We start from the raw sequence: 16,611 nt of genomic DNA, 5'->3' as shown, positions 1-16,611 counted from the left end.
TACCCACGAAATCAGTCTGTCTAAATAATTAGACATTTGGAAATAATTATTCAATGCAAAGACTGTAAAATCGTAATTTTGTCTATTTTTATCTTCAGAACTTGGTCAGTTTTTATGTTTTTTTCCACTATCAAAATAATTGTGACAGTCAACCAGTCATGCTCATACTCATTCAGCGGAAATTTAGCATCCACGACGGGCTAACCGCTGACCCCGGCGTGCACAGTATTGCTGTGAAAAATACAAATATACAGAAGCACATGTTTGAAATAGCCTAATGTTTAATGAAAGGTGAATTACTGATCAGCAAGTAAGGGAGTACAGTAAAACTACAAGTGAAAGGGAAAAGCTCATATCACGTGTCCATCTCAACCACGTTTATTCGGCTGGATCCTTTGCACAAACTTCATGTGTCAGAATGCGGGGAAGGAGGCGCGAGGGTATTACAGGGATCACGTGTCGTGGTTGACACTTAAAGAAAACATGAGGGAAAAAAAATAAAGACATTCCTTCTAGTTTTAACTCTATCCCTCTGATCAAAGTTCATCATGGTAGCAACCACCATGAGTGCTTGTGGGCTCGATTGTGACCTTCCACCTTTCTCACACCAGACCGAGGATAGGTTTGCTGTTGTTTCTTTATTTATTTTTTTAAATTTTCCTTTTTTTCCCGTTGGTTCTTAAATGGTTATCAGAGTGCACTCATACAGCATAGAGTTCGTAGATCTTCTTGGCGCAGTAAGCCAGCGCGGCCAGTGCTATCGTGTTATGGAGTCTCTTTCTGTGGACGTCATCCCTGCGTACCAACACTACGGGCGTGGACGAGGTGAGCGTATGCAAGGGGAGCTGCGACAGTTTTTGGCTGTCATATTCCACCTGGTACTTGCAGCAGGGGTCAAACTGCCAGGAAATCCCATAAAGGGCGGAGCAGGCTACGCTGAGCGCACCGGAGGGTAGTGCCACGTAGCGCGAGTATTCTGGAGGCAGCGAAAGTGGCGTCAGGAGGCAAGCGGCGCCCGACAACACGGCCGTCTTGTGCAGGCAGTTGCCCACCGTTATCCACCGCGCCGTCTCATCTCCGATGCGGGTGGGCTCGATAACAATGTATTTGTACTGGGCCTCCAGTGCTTGCTCCAGCTCGTACTCAAACTGGTCCTGTGCGTTCTCCCCGTTGTAGATCTCGTGGACAATGTAGCAGTCGGTTGCCGCCATCACTCCCCTGCAGATAGGGTGACATGCAGTGAACAGTTAGTACCAGGAAAAAAATTAAAAGAGCAACAAGTAGTGAATACTGTACAGTAATCCCTTGAATATTGTGGTTGATGTAAACAAAACATGGCCGCGATAATTGAAAAGTAGGCTCACCTCTATTAAAAAAAATGATAAGAATATGTTTTTTACTTCATTGCTTAGTCCTAGTAGCAAGAGTGTCTTCCACTTACAAGTTTCAGCGTGGATTTTCACATTTTTATGAACTTAAAATAATAATTAATAGTAATGGAATCCTGGCCGTCACAGTTGCATTTGTTTTATACACGTTTTGTGAAGCACGGTGGTAGTAAACGTCAGTTGAGATAACTTCTTGTATCCGCCCTTCATTTTGGCAACTCCCAGATGAAATTTACTTAAAGACTAATCTTCACACAGAATTACAGGGTGTATTTCCAGTTTCATAGGTGTGCTGAAAAAAAAGAATAATAATAATAATAACTACTACAGATGGATAGACCAAAGCAGCATTAAAGCTGCAGTACTTATGAAACTTGAACAATTACCTGATTTGTAACCCAATAAAATGTGAATGATGAATGATAACAAATATAAAGTTTAGAAAACGTACTTATTACAAATGACCACACGAACCTTAAATTGAAGTACAGTAATGCTAAAAGCGGCTACCGCGCGGATATTTAGGACATTTATAGAAGATTTCATAAATCCATTGAACTCCGAGGGGGAAGACAAAGATTACCTCGTTAAAAAAATATTTTTTTTACATTTTGTAACACGCGGGACATAATGTACCCGAGTGAAGTTGACTAGCTACCATGCAGTAAAGTTATAATGACTGGTCAGTCAAGTTAAGAAGGAGCCATGTCACCTGGTGGAAATACGAAGCATTGTTTGCACAAATCACAACATTTAGCGTCTAAATTAGAGACTATTGCAGAAACTACGAAAAGTGGAAGAATTAAGGAGCGTGTTCCCAGTCACTGATCGGCTAAGGTTATAAAATACAAAGCATCATATGAGTCCTTAGTTTGCTTCCACGCTAACCCCAACTAGCAGACACGTTAGCAACTTAGCGTGCTAAATGTTTAGCAGAGCGTTTGTTAAATTTTAGATCCTCGTGCACACTTGTCATTTTGTGTTTGAAGGATAAACGCGTCCTTTGTCTAAGGCGAGACGACAAATACAAAAAGTGGAATGACATAGAGCGTTTTAATTTAAATGACCAAGATGTGAAGTAACTGACCTCTCCCTGCTTACTGGGACACCGCGCCTCCTTCCCAGCGACGCCATGTTGGAGATAGAGCCGTGATGGCAAATGACGCATGGTACTATAAGGCTTTTGGGGTAATGTAGTTTTCCCATGGTGCCTTACACCAACTCCATTTTGAAATTAAACTACAATTCCCAACATGAATATAGAATAACCCGCGTCGACGTTACGTACTATACATACATGGAGCATGTTTACGTATGGAGAAGCCAGAAGAAAAAAAAAAACAATATATATATACACATTTCGCACTCCACGTATTATATGTGAGCAGAAATTTAACGATGATTTGGAGCTCAACATGAAAAAACATGCACACATTTTAAACGGTCACAAATAAATAAAACAATCTTGATAAACACAGAGAAGGTTCCTCATCAAGTATTATTGAACAGTGACTTATGTATCATTTAGTGCTGGATGCTCACCCATGCTGTGCCTTCGTCTCCTCTGCCTCAATGTTCTATTCGTTTGCCCTCAGTTGTGTACGTGCTGAAACCTGAGGCTTACACAACTCCACGTTTTGGACGTGACAACAGCTGACATTATATGCTGCTGTCTGTTATTTCAATACAACTCAAGAGAGCAGATCATAAAATCACAGCAAGTGCTGTTACCATTGACATCGGAGACAATACCGTACATCTGAACAAAAAAAAAAATGCAAATATATGGCCCTAGGGTTTTATTTGGGCCCAATGTACAACCCAGGACCCCCGACACGCAATAAAATAAATGTAAATAGTCCATATAATGTGCAAATTACGTTGCTAAATCTCTTAAATGAATACAAATATATTATTCATGGCTGTTTTTTTTTATTACTTTCTTCAGACAATAAAATGAACATAAAGCCTAACACATTTTTTTCCACAGTCACGTGAACGTATGGCAAAGTTAGATCATTCTGCTCTCAAGAAAATGAACGGCAACATTTGAACAAGAAATGAAATATTGCTTATTTATGAGTGACTGCCACCTAAACGAGTACATTTCACAATTTAAGCATTCAGTCAGGCCTGGATGTGTGAATGTAATTCTGCTGAAGCGTAAAGATTTTCCTGAGGTGTGTTCACCTAGATTGTCGACAGCAAAGGGAGGCAAACCCCAGTGAAATGTTTGAAGGGCATTTTATAAAAACAATTTTTTCAATTCTAGTGAAATCCACAAGTCGGACTCTTTGTGGTGATGGAAAAAGAAAATCACAAAACAATAGGAACGTAGTGAGTCAACTTCAGCCATCCAATTCCAAGTTCTAGAATAAACAAAGGATGTGACTGAACTTGAATAGAAATGCCCTGAATGCAGCTGTGCGGTTTTTCAAATGCTGGTTTGTTTCTGTTTTTTTTCACAGTGAAAGGGTATACATCAGATCAGTGTCATAAATAACAGAGATGGGGGCTTGTTTTGTGTAGCTTTATCCTTTTCCATATAAAACCCCTAATGCCTGAATTTACATTTAATATAGATATATAATAATCATTGGAGCATTACTGAAGTGCTTGTAACTATGAATTTATTCATTTTCTGAACTGCTTTATCCTCACTAGGGTTGCAGGGGGTGCTGGAGCCTATCCCAGCTGACTCCGGGCGAGAGTCACCTGGGATCAAAATCTATATCTTTGTATATATTATATATCTTACATATTTATTTATTGTAGGAAGTCCACATTCTTAGCATTATCTTTAGTATTTTCCTTTAATATTTAATATTTTTTGTAATAATACAGTTGAATGTTCCAAGGAATTCCTCCAATGTTTTTTTTGTTCATTCATTTCCGCAATTTCTAACAAAATAAAATTGTGTTCTATCGCTACAAATACTAAAGATTAAAAAAAAGTTTTCTGCTTTTTTTCATTCTTTATGAGCATTTAACTTTATAAACAATATTGTTTGTAAACCTTTGGGAGTTAATGAGGTAGTAAATGTAAATTCAGGCATCAAGGCAATAACAAACAAACAAAAATATACAGGTTCATCTATAATAAGTGGTTATGCTCCTCCAAAGACGAGATCACCTCCAATTGGAAGGGAGGGGAAAAAACAAGTTTTGGGTAAATACCCACACATTTTCCATAAAATGTAAGCCTGCCCAAAAAATACATCAAAATACTGCATTTGAAATTGAATTTGAGAAACGAGTTAGTGTACACATCGTATTAGTGTAAGTTGTATATAATTCTGAAGCTAAAATGCATTAAGCATTGATTTATGTAACTTTTTTTTAGTTAAAGGCTGTCTTGCCTTACATTAAATATTTGACCTGCTACCCATTTTAACTTTTAGTAGTATTGCACCGATTTAGCACTAAACTTTAGTCGTCGGGTATCACGGATCATTTCAAAACAACGAGGCAATGCGGCAAAAAATGTACTCTACAAGATCTAGTTTCCAAATTGGAGAATAGTATCAGGTTGTTAAAAGGGACAATAACTGAAAAAAAACATTGAAAAGATGGATTCAAAACAAAGGTGCAAAGACCTTAGAAGATCTTTCTTCTATCTGTGAGCAAATAAAACATGTCTCCCATGTCATTTATTACCCACAGGTGAGGAGGATCCATTCGACAGATATTGGACTCACGTCAGCTGAATGGGCTTCCCCTTGCTGTGGATATACTTGACAGAGTCAAGTCAACGTTAAAGTTTCTTGCAGGGAGATTAGCTGGCTCCAACAATGCCCCAAAGGTCCTTTGTTGAAATATAAATCCAAAGCATACCTCACTTCTGGGAGTCTCTCTCTCCAAATTTTGGCACTGTGTGGAGTCATTGATAAATATGTTCAAAGTAGTGAGGTTGCGGATTCTCTTTGACGTATTTCTGAATGTACCAACAGGTCAAGTGAGCTTTCAGGTCTTCCTCCACCACAAAGTCCATGGCTGCCTGTTGTAAAAAAAATGGATAATTGTATTTCTCTTTGAATATGCGTGTTATGATGTGTTGACACATTCGATTTGATACATTGAGAATATGGCGGACTTTACCTTGGCCAAGTGTTTGGCAATTCCCCGCCCTCGGTAAGCATCTGGAACTTCAGTATGTTGCAAATCCACTGTCTTCTTCCCAACGTATTCATACAGAAGTACTGCACGGTCATGAGAGCCTAAGGACAATCATATATGATTATGCCAGATGGTTGAGACAATGCAAAATGTAAACATTGTGTAGTTTTCCATTTGTTTGGATTGTTTTACTCTTAACAGTTGTATTGTAAATGGAGTTCCTGACCTGCCATGTATATCGGAAAATATATTGGAAGGTATCCAGAGGTTCCCACCCCTACTTTAGACTGTAGGATGACACTAGAGACGTTATCAGAAAGCACTTATTATATATTCCCATATCTTTTATTGATCGTACTGGCACTATTAAAAACCGTAATATGTAATTATTCCATTATGTTAAACAGTAAAAGGTGGATTAGTAGATTCTCGAGTTTTTCAGCAAAGGATTTGTACTCTTTCTTTTTCCATGGGTATAAACCTAATGCATTTTTCCATACTTAAACAAGTCATAGATGGATTTGTGAATGATTACTAAAATGTTTGCATTCATTTACGGTTCTTGGAGTAAATGAAGCTAACTTACAAATAAGCAATGAGCTAACATTAGCCAAAAGCTAGCACCACCACCACCACCTTCAACATACCGTTTAGTCTTATGACAAATTGTCGACGCTTTTTGTCGTGTTCCACCTGGATTTGTGGGTTGTTGGCGTCGAATACATTTGCTTGTGCAGTGTGAGCCATGACTGTGAGCTTTAAAAAAAACACAACGACGATGATATGATGTGAAGAAAACTGCACAGCGGTGCCGAGCAGAAATGGCTACAGTGTACATCCGAAGCAAAACACCTCATGCAACGAAATCAGCTGGAGGGCCACGTGACTGTCCAGGCCAATCAGTGCCCCAGACGATGACGTCGTGTTCGCTGTATTGCTTGTTTTTATACTACTGTTACCACAAAACACAGGGAGAGCAGGGATGGTTGTCACATTTGTCACAATTTCACAAATATCTTTCAAACAAGAGACATCAATTAATTATTACTGAAGAGCTCATTATATTATCATATATTTGACATCCTTACTGTATGTTAAATATTTTTACAGAAGAACCCAAGAACATATAAAATAGCTAATAAAGAACCTTAAACACTATCTTCAATATTTTTTTAATGCTTGGCTACTAATAACTCATTTGAAAGGTTAAAATGGTGTAACAATTTTAATAATTAAAGCAGTTTCATGTGACAATTATCCGCATCCAAATTGGAAAAACTAGATTGAGGCAGCAAATCAATAAAAAAAATCAGATGAGGGCAAGAACTATAGAAAATGAATGCATGAAAACCCTTATAATTTACGGTTTCCAACTTTTTGGGACATTTGGAGCATTTCAAAGAAGTGGCAGTAATCCTGTTAATCTTTTAACCCTGTTCCTTCAAAACTAATGGAGTTTGTCAACTCTAACACGGATTACGCATGTCTAACACTGTTCTTCATTGCTGTTTGTGATTTGTTCACTCATTTTGTGAGCGGTAACATACCTTTTTTCCTGGTTGGATTCATTCTTAATTTGCTTATGCCTGTAAAAATAAAAACTTTATTTTAGGCTATTAGAGGTTTTACACCAATGAAAATAGTTGTCTTTCCACTTTATTCCACACTTTCCTCCCGTTGGTGAAAATGATGTCAAAAGCTCCAAGGTAAGTGAAAATATGGCACCATATTTTTTCTCATTAATAGTATATACTTAGAGTTTTGTTCACATTGTTTTTCCTTAGCTATTTATTCAAAGGATGACAACTTTGACTATTTTTCCTGACTTTGTGTGAATATAAGGTGGCCTGAGGTCCTGGTTAACACTAAAATTCCTAAAGCTACACCAAAAAAAGGAGGAAAGGTAAGTTATTCTGCTATGTTTTATTGTAAGAACGCCCTAGCCTAACTTTAATTTCACTTACTGTGTTGAATTATTCTTGAGCCACAATTTTATAAGTAGGAACACTAAATTATAAAGCAATGACCTCAATTTAAACTTAGAATTAAGACTTTTTTTTGTAGGTCAGGTGGACCAGACCTGATTACCGCAGTAATTGAGAGTCTGCATGGAGGCAGTTGATAGACTGACTATAGCTTTTCAGAGTCAATGTGTGTGTGTGTGTGTGTGTGTGTGGGTGTGAGGGTGTGTATGTTGCAGTCAGTCAGATGGGATTTAAGTAAATTAAGAGATCCTGTTGGGATTTAGCAGTTTGCAATGTTGGTTACTGGATTGAACCAGCCAAAGAATCTAAATTGGAATGCACAATGTCTGAATTTTTTATAAATTCATTTTCAAAACAACAACAAAGAATCAATTTCATTGGAAATTGAAGTCAGTTCTGGATGGTTGTTTCTTGGTAGTAGCAAAAAAAAAATGTACTTTTTACCGTAATTTGAGGTCAAACTGTTGTGTATAATTTATATGTATTTATACTATACCTGCCAGTATTTGACTGTAAATCCAATAAGTTTTATTATAACAGTGCAAAAGAACCACAGCCTTTTGGTTTACATGTATTGTATTCCTTGATTCCTTGATCACTTTTCTTCATAAAAAAAAATGAAACAAGGAATATTTGAGTTGTTTTTCTATTTTCTATCTCTGTCTCTTTCAAAGGAAACATCATCAATACCAGTTCACATATCTAATAGAATTAAACATGCTGACGGCATTGCAGTGAAAGACAAACTAAATGGCGCTAGGAGAAACAGCATCAGCAATGGAGATGCCACTTTGAAAAGGAGCAGCTACCAAAGTCGTGAGGGTCTTTGGGTTCCCAGGCTGTCGTCACGTTCATCCCGACCTGCTCCCAACCTTTGTAGCAGTCGGAGCTTTTCGTCCCTGCACACATCTTCCCTCACTACGGCTCCATTTATGAGGAGCAGTCGCTCTCTTAACAGACTTGACCAGAGATCTTCAAGGGATGGTTTGTCTATAATCCTTATAAAGCGGGATTTATGGATGTGTGTGTGTGTATGTTAAGATTCTCTTGCTACGTTTGTCCAAACCGTACTATGTAGAGAGTGGAAATGTTACGAATAATAGACTAATTATATTTCTTCAACTTCTCTAAGTGTGTAAACCCAATGTTTTATTTGTTAAACACCCATTTTTTAAAAGAGAATTTCTTTAATAGCCCAACAATTGTCTTTTGGTACTAAACAATGACTTGTAATGAATAAAGGCAGGTCAAAAATATAAGGAATTTCTCTTCCACAGAATGTGATAAGGATGAAAATCCTCAAGTCAAGAGAGAAATATCTTCTGGGAGTAAAAAACTCTTTAGTAAGAAGTTGTTCAACTCTAAGGAGCCAGTCAGGTTAGTTCTTTTTAGTCAATTTATGTTTTGCATTCAGTTCCATGTTTGGTGGAGTGGTTGGCGCGTTGGTGAATGGTTGTATGTCTCCTTGTGCCCTTTGATTGGCTGGTGAGGATAAAGCGGTTCAGAAAATGAGCAAATGAGATGAGATGAGTTCCATGTTGTTATGATTCATGAATTCACATTTTTTGCATCTCAGAAGGAGTAACAAAGCGTGGTGTCGTGGCGATAATGATGAAAGGAAGGCGATGAGCAGCTCCCCTGAGACCCTAGAATCATCCTCCTCTGAGGTTTCCAATCCTGCACGTCTTCAACATGGTGACAAAGTTAGGAACAAGGTAACTTTCACCTCAATATATTTATAAAAGTACTGTAATATACTTACGTAATATAAATGGCTGTCCGGATGTAGCAGTTCTGACATTTTAGAACAATACATTATTAAGTATTAAATTAACTTCATGTGTTAGGAACAACTATTGTGTCTAATAAGTCAAAGTATATAAATACCTGTATTTATCATTCTATAGGATAAAGATGGAGGGTTCCCACAGGCGACTACTACGAAAAATGTGATGCCAGAACTTATAAGGTATAAATACATTTGCACCACTCAAGCAAAAATGCACAATTCCTCTTCGTTTTCCATTTAAAACCCTTTTGCAAATGTTCCTGGCAGCTCCCAATTGGAACTAAACAGCAAAGTGGAGGATCAAGCAAACACATGTCGAGAAGTTGCTGAAAACGAAGTGATCAAACTGCAGCAAAAGATGGAAGAAACGTCTGCTGACGTGAGCTCTGTGTCATCCCCCAGCCTGTCGCCCATCTCCTCACCCTGTACTGATTCTTCATCGCCTCTCAATCTGATGCAGCAGGTGGACGAAGGCAAAGGTATTTAAACATTGACGTCTACGATCTTTTTGGAAATGTAGTCCGTGCAATTCTGATTTTGGGTAATTGTGTGTATGACTTTTCAAGGAGAAGATTCCCCATATTCACCATCACCTGTGAATAAGTCAAATGGGGATAGTTCTGATCAAGAACGTCAGCCTTATGATTCTTTCAAAGAGGTTAGACAGCTGAGTATACGAGTGGATTTTTAAAGGAGACACAACACTAAGAGTATTGAAAATGGGTAACATTAACTCATTTTTTTTCATGTACAATTCACTAAAAGATCACAAAATATGCAATGGTGAGAATTTAGTCCATTTACTGACTTAGATTGGTGGCATTTTGGAGCTAATAAAATTAATGAAATGTTTAAGAAAATCTGTCACTTATAGATTTTAACAATTAATAGCATTTCAGTTCATTTCTATGGGAAAAACAAATTTTATGTATCAGTACATTTAGTAACAAAACACACAAAACAAGCTTCAATCCTATAAGTTCTTTATTTATTCATCTATTTATTGATGTATTTACATCTTATTTATTTATTCATTCATTTATTTGTCTTTCTTTCCATCTACAGTTGCAGCAAACCCAAAAGGAACTATCTCGGCTTCAACAGTTAAACAGAAAACTCCAAGATGAACTCCAACAAGAGAGGGACAATCATTTAAGTGAAAAGGTTCTCCATCAATCAACGTCACAGTTACGTACAGTACATCCAACATTTTCTAATGCATATTTTTCCTCTAATTATTATAGAATGACATTCTGTTGAGTTCTAACCCAACATCGGAACCCCTTTCGACACTGCGGCGCCTCCAAAAGATGAACCGGGAGCTTCGCGTGGAGCTGGAAACTCAAAAAAGGACACACGAGGAAACCAGAGAGGCCGAATTACGCCAGAGAGTGGACCTGTTAGCTCAACAAGCACAAATGCTCGTGACGGGGGACGCCACAGCGCTTGCTCAGGCGCATCTAGAGCAAGAACGCAAATGGTTCCACGAGCAGCGAGTGGATTGGGAACGCTCCTCTGCCTCCTTGAAGACCCAACTGAGCACAGGCGAGGAAAAATGGAGGGAGTCAGAGCGGCGCCTACTGGAAATGCGAGAGGAATCAAATGCCAAGAATGAGGAAGTCCAGGTTCTAAGAAAAGCTCTCCAGGAGGCTTCCGCCCAACTCCACGCAAACGAGGATGCGCAAGCTCAAAAAGAAGTTCTCCTACAGAAGCACTTGGCGCTTCTTCAAGCCAGTCAGGATCGAGAGCGAAAAAGTTTGTCGGCCGGCTTAGCCCGGTCCGAACAACGCTCGCGGGAACTTCGCCAGAGATTGGATCGAGCCGAGCAGCAAGTGGAGAGCTTTGATACGCTACGGATGTGGAGCAGGGATTGTGAAGAGACTCAAAAACAACTTCAGGAGGACTTGGCTTCGTCGATGGCCGTTGTCCAAGAGCACCAAGACGACAAAGAGCGTCTCGAACGACAATGTCAAAAACTGCAGGAGCAATTGAGCGAGACGCAAGAAGAAGTCCGCGAGCTGCGAACTGTCTTGAAAACCGAACAGACTCGATATCACGAGCTCAAAGAGTCGCATGAGACAATTTCAGAGGAACTATTGCAAGTCCTGGAGAAGACACAACAAATCGAAGACGAAAATCAGCAAACACATGATGGCTTCCAGAGGCTCCTCCACACCAAAGAACAAGAACTGAATGAGGTTTTGCTCAAGATGGAAGTCTTGGGAAACAGCCTGGAGGAGACAGAAGCCCGACTCAACGAGATGGTCCAACTTTGCACCTGTGCTTCTTCTCGCGGAGAGGAGGGGTCTTCGGGGGAAATGGCGGAGCCTCAGCTAACGAATGACAGAATATCAGAGGACGTGTTCTCAGGCAGTCCGACTGACGAGGACAGCAATCATCACACCCGAATTCGATCTCACTCGCTCGGTCCGTCTCATCAATACATCGTCAGTTCAGGAGACGACCCGGAACGATTCACGTCCGCCATTCAGTTACTTGAAACCAAGCTATTCGTAACCGAGGAGAAACTGAGAGAAATTACAGACCGACTGGAGGAACATCAGGATTTTCCAAGTGGAGCTCCGCCTCCTCATCTGTTGCTCCAAAGTCAAGCCGAACGGGCTCGGGAGATAGAAAACTTTTGCCAGCTTCTGGTTAGTCGATTTCAGCTGGCGCTGAATATTGTACGAAGCTGTCGAGATAAACTGCAAACTAGTACGGAGATTGAGTTGACTGACTTTGAGAGGAGACTTTCAGCTGTTGAGACGTGTCTTCAGCAAGGACAGAATGACGCAGAGAAACAAAAACATGCCTACCGAATGGAGGACGCCATCCTCAGCCATGCATTGAGTGGTTCTGAAAATGGGGGTCTCGCTTCCACAACACATTCAGAAGACATTTTAAGCGTTGGGGAATATATAATGCGAGAATTCATAGTTGTTGATAAAATGTTGGCAGCCTTACAAAGTCCAAATCAGCAACTCACATCTTTAATGCCAAAAGAAGATGGTACAAATATAGTAAACACATACAAAGACATCATCTCTCAATTACTGAGCTTAAAAAAGACCCCATTAGAGGGTTTTCAAGACAATGAACTGATCATTAGAGCCTGTAGTGAAGCGGAGCTTATTTATGCTACTTTTAAAATCCAGCAGAAAGTCGACAAAAGTCAAGGCCTGGTTGACGTCGGCTTTACGGATTTTACGTCGCAAACCGAGAGAGAGAACGAAGAGAGTCTTCAAAGCGAGGAAAGACCGCCCTGGTTAGAAGGACTTATTACCAGACTACAAAGAAGAGCTCAATTCGTATGTCAGCTCAGTCAGGAGGTGATTTGCGTGGAGGAAATTTATGAAACATCGTCAGTGGGAGATCTCAAATGGATGCAGGAACGGGCAAAACTGGTTTATTTGTCAGACAGGCTCTACTTGGATTTGGAACGAGAGCAGCAGCAAAACGTAGCGTTACGGGAGAAACTTGGGGATTGGTCCAAACAGCAGGATGCCTCGTTAAAGGATGAACGGGACGTTTTTAATCGCAACTTATGTGGACTCGAGGGGGACAATGTAGACTTGACTGGAGACCGGCTACTACCTGAAAAGAATGAGAGAATTGAGCATTGTTATGAAGAAAGAACGCAAAAACTAGAGGCTGAGAAACTAAAGGCAATTGAGTTACGGAATAAGAATCTTCAAGATTTGGCAATTCCGCACATTCAAAAATGCCCTGCGAACTCTCAACTACGACGAGAAATGCACTTTGAGAGAAAATCCTTCAGGAACCGAAGAGAAAGGCTACAGAGAAAACCGGAGCAGGTCTATACTCATTTATTTCATTAAGTGTTTGGCAGATATGCGTAATAATCCAAATATAACTATCATAAAACCTCTATTTCAACGGAGACTCTATTTTTCAAACTTCAATTAGAGGGTGCCATTCAATTAGAGGGGGGCATTCTATTTTTCAATCCTTCCACCGAGATGCCGTTCAAATAGAGAGTGCCGTTCAATTAGAGGCTGCCGTTTGATTGTTCAATTCTTCCCTCAAAGTGTCGTTTTATTAGAGGTGCCGTTCAAATAGAGGTGCCGCTCAAATAGAGGTTTTATGGTAATTAAAATCAATCTTTGGTCAAATATACTGATAAGAAGGTCATTATTCATGTCAAGCATTTGTTATGTTTTCTTGTTTTTAACATGTGGCAATTTGTCTGTTTTTGTTGTTGTGTCACAGTCAAGTCTGCAAACATTTGAGGCTGACATAAACTTGCTAAGACAAGAAGTCTTTTCTCTAAGGGAGGAATTGAAGGTTACCCGAATGGTACGATTGTTTTTGCACTCTATCAATGAAAAAAAAAACATCAGTTTAAGGATAAAAAAACGAATGAGCTGATTATTTTAATTTAAAATTCTACCCTTGAATGATAGGATAAAGAGAAAACCCTAAATAAAACAAAGGATGGGAATGCTGAAACCTATCAGGACATAACAAAACCATCTCAAGACATCAAATATGCCACCCTGCCTTCTACTAGAATTGCTACTGGACAGAACCATGGTATTAAACAGTTTTTTTTGTCCACTCCAGATAACCATGAATTATGTGACTATAAACTGTGATGGTACTTTTTGTCTTTATTCTTCAGAGGACAACACAGCAAATACAAGCAGATTTACAGTAATGAAGAAAACAGACAAACCTTCTCTACTACGTCGGCTAAGAGCAGTGAGGTCAAAGGTAAAATTCATTCGCTGCCATTGATAACCCTTTCCAGTCACAATCGATTGGACGTTTTTGGCAGTTCCACTTTCATTAGTCTTCTTTTTCCATGCACTAATTTAAGAAATATTGTGTTTCCCTTGCAGAGTTTTAAAGAAGGTCTTTCTGGTCAAGAAAAGCAGCTTGATTAATGCCAACAAACTTTAAAAATAAAATAAAATTGAAGCATTACTATACAGGAGTTGCTTTCCTATGATAAAATGCAAAGACACACTACACTACAATTTGTCTTCGGTTGTGTGTTAAAGCATTAAAATAAATGCAATTAACTTATTCTAACACTAGATGTAGCATGGTACACATTTTTCCACCTCACTACAGGAAGACCTGTAATACAGAATTGACACCACAGCAGGTCACTATCACCCAAATTTAATATTCATGCAGTAAAATTGGCTTGAAGTGAATCCTAAATTGCATAATATGCAGGAGCCCAGAGCTGAGAGGCCGACGCGCTAACCACTCGGCCTGATGGAAAGTTGTTGGACCTAAATCAACAGAAAGAGTTTTTCCCAAGATTACAGATTGACAACGAACAAAACATTGAAAAGCAAATGTCTCACGTCGTAATTGGCCGTGTCCTTGCAAAGGTCTTGTTCTCGAATGTTGCTCACTTGCATGGAGTCACATTTCTCAATAGGAACATGGCACCTCATTAAAGCCAGCACTCCTTTCCTGTGACTCCGACCTGAGGAGCTTCAGTCATGTGAGGCAACATTTTCAAAAGAGCATCGCAGCTTGGTAATGCAATCCATCATAGACAATTTTGCATGGCGAGAGCTTGTATAGAAACTACAATGTCCACACAAATATGAATACTCACTGGTGTGCAACAAAGTTGAAAAATATGGAAAACAAAATGACTTAAGTAGACATGGAGGAGGATAGTGAAATGTTTAAATAAAGAGCAGGAGGAGGCATTGCAACCTACATAAGATTTATGAAGGTGAACTAGCATTGGTTTCTACGTTTGACATGTTTTGCCACTGAAAATATCAAATATTTTCAACCAATGGTTCTGTTTTTATGTTTCCTGATTGCATCTCAGTACTTTTTCAATAAAATATTATATACATATGCTCCATTCCAGTATTGAAACTTGAATATATGTGTGTGTATACATATGTGTGTACTTGTGTATTTTGTAGTACAATTTGTACTATAAAAGTTCATAAGTGTGTATGAGGCGTGCTTATAAACTATTGTAGTACAAATTGTTTAAAGTGGAATACTGTCTTACACGTTTTTAAATACTCCTTTGATTGTACCTTTAAAGTAGTGTGTATTTTTTTTTACCGTGTCATATACTGCATCCAGTCTGGACACATGATTGCACCCTATAAAATGCACAGTCCGAAGAACACAAATATCTATTGCTGTTGAAAAAGTGTCACCCAACGCAATTGTTGTTTTTCCTGCATTCCCAGTGTGACGTCACATATTTTTTTGAGCACCCCTGGGATTCTTTTTCAGCTAAGTTGGCCCACAAAAGCTCCCCAGCCGCGTGACTGATCATTGGCTGATACAAAACCACAGGTGCACCTGCACAGTCTACAAAAATAAGTGTCCTATTTTGTCATGGAAAGATCAATGACTGCAACCAGCGACTACACAAGAATATAAAAAAACCTCCAAACTTGGCGCTACTGGCAAAAGGACGGCAAATCACAACGTGACGTGATGAGGATGGACGAGATGTATGGATGCGCTACATCATCCCGTGTGGCGGGCACCAGTGTTTCCATGACAATAGATGGAAATCCTACAATGTTCACAAGAGGCAAAAATACTTTTGGCAGGCAGCAACATTAGTTTAATATCTCCAACCTCAGCATGGAGGATGATGAGTCTGATTGATTTTTTTGTTGGACAAGAGCCCGAAAGAACTGCGAAAAAAGATGGGTTGTTTTGGTCATACTGCAACCACATATACAACAAAAAAAGTTTTATAAAGAATTCATTAGAAAGGGTACCTGTTATAAATTCATTGTTATTAATTCCCATTGATGTTAAATTAATTTGAAAGAATGGGTAATATATATATATTTATATATATATATATATATATATATATATATATATATATATATATATATATATATATATATATATATATATATATATATATATATATATATATATATATATATATATATATATATATATATATATATATATATATATATATATATATATATATATATATATATATATATATATATAAACCTATTGCTTCATTAATACATCTACATCTGACAAATGAAGTCAAATGGAGAAAACTGAACAATCTTTTTACATCAAAATATTGTTTTTGTGTTCAAAGGTTCTGGCAGTTGAGTTAATGACGTGTCTAGAGAGTATAAAATAGAATAATCGCAAAAATCAAGGGCGGAAACACCTGACGATAATACCTGAGCGGCCATAACAGATGGGCCCAGTCTTACATAATAGTTGTCTACCTGCCATATATTAAAAGTGCCACAAACAGTTTTCCGTAATTGACGTCTCCTCTTCAAACTGCATGAATGCGGCGGCTATGTGCTATCAATCTGAAAGG

General features: G+C 38.7%; 3 protein-coding genes across 4 annotated transcripts; 1 reads left to right on the top strand and 2 right to left on the bottom strand.

Annotated features, from left to right (window-relative positions):
* Positions 1–263: 263 nt before the first annotated feature.
* tmem11 (transmembrane protein 11) lies at positions 264–2,576 on the bottom strand. The gene is made up of 2 exons (XM_077735341.1): positions 2,476–2,576; positions 264–1,218 (listed from the first exon to the last, which is right to left on the bottom strand). Exons 1-2 carry the CDS (start codon positions 2,520–2,522, stop codon positions 702–704), a joined length of 564 nt encoding a protein of 187 aa, XP_077591467.1. The 5' UTR covers positions 2,523–2,576; the 3' UTR covers positions 264–701.
* Positions 2,577–4,495: 1,919 nt separating this feature from the next.
* Positions 4,496–6,403, bottom strand: natd1 (protein NATD1). Its single transcript, XM_077735404.1, has 3 exons — positions 6,152–6,403; positions 5,487–5,605; positions 4,496–5,385 (listed from the first exon to the last, which is right to left on the bottom strand). The coding sequence occupies exons 1-3, from the start codon at positions 6,249–6,251 to the stop codon at positions 5,269–5,271; spliced, it is 336 nt and encodes a 111-aa protein (XP_077591530.1). The 5' UTR covers positions 6,252–6,403; the 3' UTR covers positions 4,496–5,268.
* Positions 6,404–7,113: 710 nt separating this feature from the next.
* LOC144209142 (uncharacterized) lies at positions 7,114–15,138 on the top strand. Of its 2 annotated transcripts, none has more exons than XM_077735379.1 (13): positions 7,114–7,210; positions 7,347–7,407; positions 8,164–8,866; positions 9,066–9,204; positions 9,397–9,458; positions 9,546–9,757; positions 9,845–9,936; positions 10,344–10,442; positions 10,523–13,093; positions 13,509–13,595; positions 13,703–13,832; positions 13,921–14,012; positions 14,141–15,138. In XM_077735379.1, the coding sequence occupies exons 4-13, from the start codon at positions 9,115–9,117 to the stop codon at positions 14,183–14,185; spliced, it is 3,480 nt and encodes a 1,159-aa protein (XP_077591505.1). In that variant the 5' UTR covers positions 7,114–7,210; positions 7,347–7,407; positions 8,164–8,866; positions 9,066–9,114; the 3' UTR covers positions 14,186–15,138. The 2 variants fall into 2 exon arrangements, with proteins under 2 accessions (XP_077591505.1, XP_077591504.1); XM_077735378.1 differs by having other exon boundaries at positions 7,289–7,407.
* The last annotated feature ends 1,473 nt before the right edge of the window (positions 15,139–16,611 follow it).

The sequence above is a fragment of the Stigmatopora nigra genome, chromosome 15, assembly GCF_051989575.1.
Source record: "Stigmatopora nigra isolate UIUO_SnigA chromosome 15, RoL_Snig_1.1, whole genome shotgun sequence".
Taxonomy (NCBI): domain Eukaryota; kingdom Metazoa; phylum Chordata; class Actinopteri; order Syngnathiformes; family Syngnathidae; genus Stigmatopora; species Stigmatopora nigra.
Note: the sequence above shows the minus strand (reverse complement) of the source record. Positions and strands in the feature narration are given on the sequence as shown.

Bases quoted from the DNA above. Each gene is read 5' to 3' on its own strand.
- tmem11 (XM_077735341.1), bottom strand. From the start codon at position 2,522: ATGGCGTCGCTGGGAAGGAGGCGCGGTGTCCCAGTAAGCAGGGAGAG. The intron at 1,219-2,475 runs GTCAGTTACTTC...CCCTATCTGCAG, and splicing joins GTCCCAGTAAGCAGGGAGAG to GGGAGTGATGGCGGCAACCG.
- natd1 (XM_077735404.1), bottom strand. From the start codon at position 6,251: ATGGCTCACACTGCACAAGCAAATGTATTCGACGCCAACAACCCACAA. The intron at 5,606-6,151 runs GTATGTTGAAGG...GATTGTCCTTAG, and splicing joins ATTTGTCATAAGACTAAACG to GCTCTCATGACCGTGCAGTA. The intron at 5,386-5,486 runs GTAAAGTCCGCC...TTTTTACAACAG, and splicing joins TTGCCAAACACTTGGCCAAG to GCAGCCATGGACTTTGTGGT.
- LOC144209142 (XM_077735379.1), top strand. From the start codon at position 9,115: ATGAGCAGCTCCCCTGAGACCCTAGAATCATCCTCCTCTGAGGTTTCC. The intron at 9,205-9,396 runs GTAACTTTCACC...ATCATTCTATAG, and splicing joins GTGACAAAGTTAGGAACAAG to GATAAAGATGGAGGGTTCCC. The intron at 9,758-9,844 runs GTATTTAAACAT...TGACTTTTCAAG, and splicing joins GCAGGTGGACGAAGGCAAAG to GAGAAGATTCCCCATATTCA.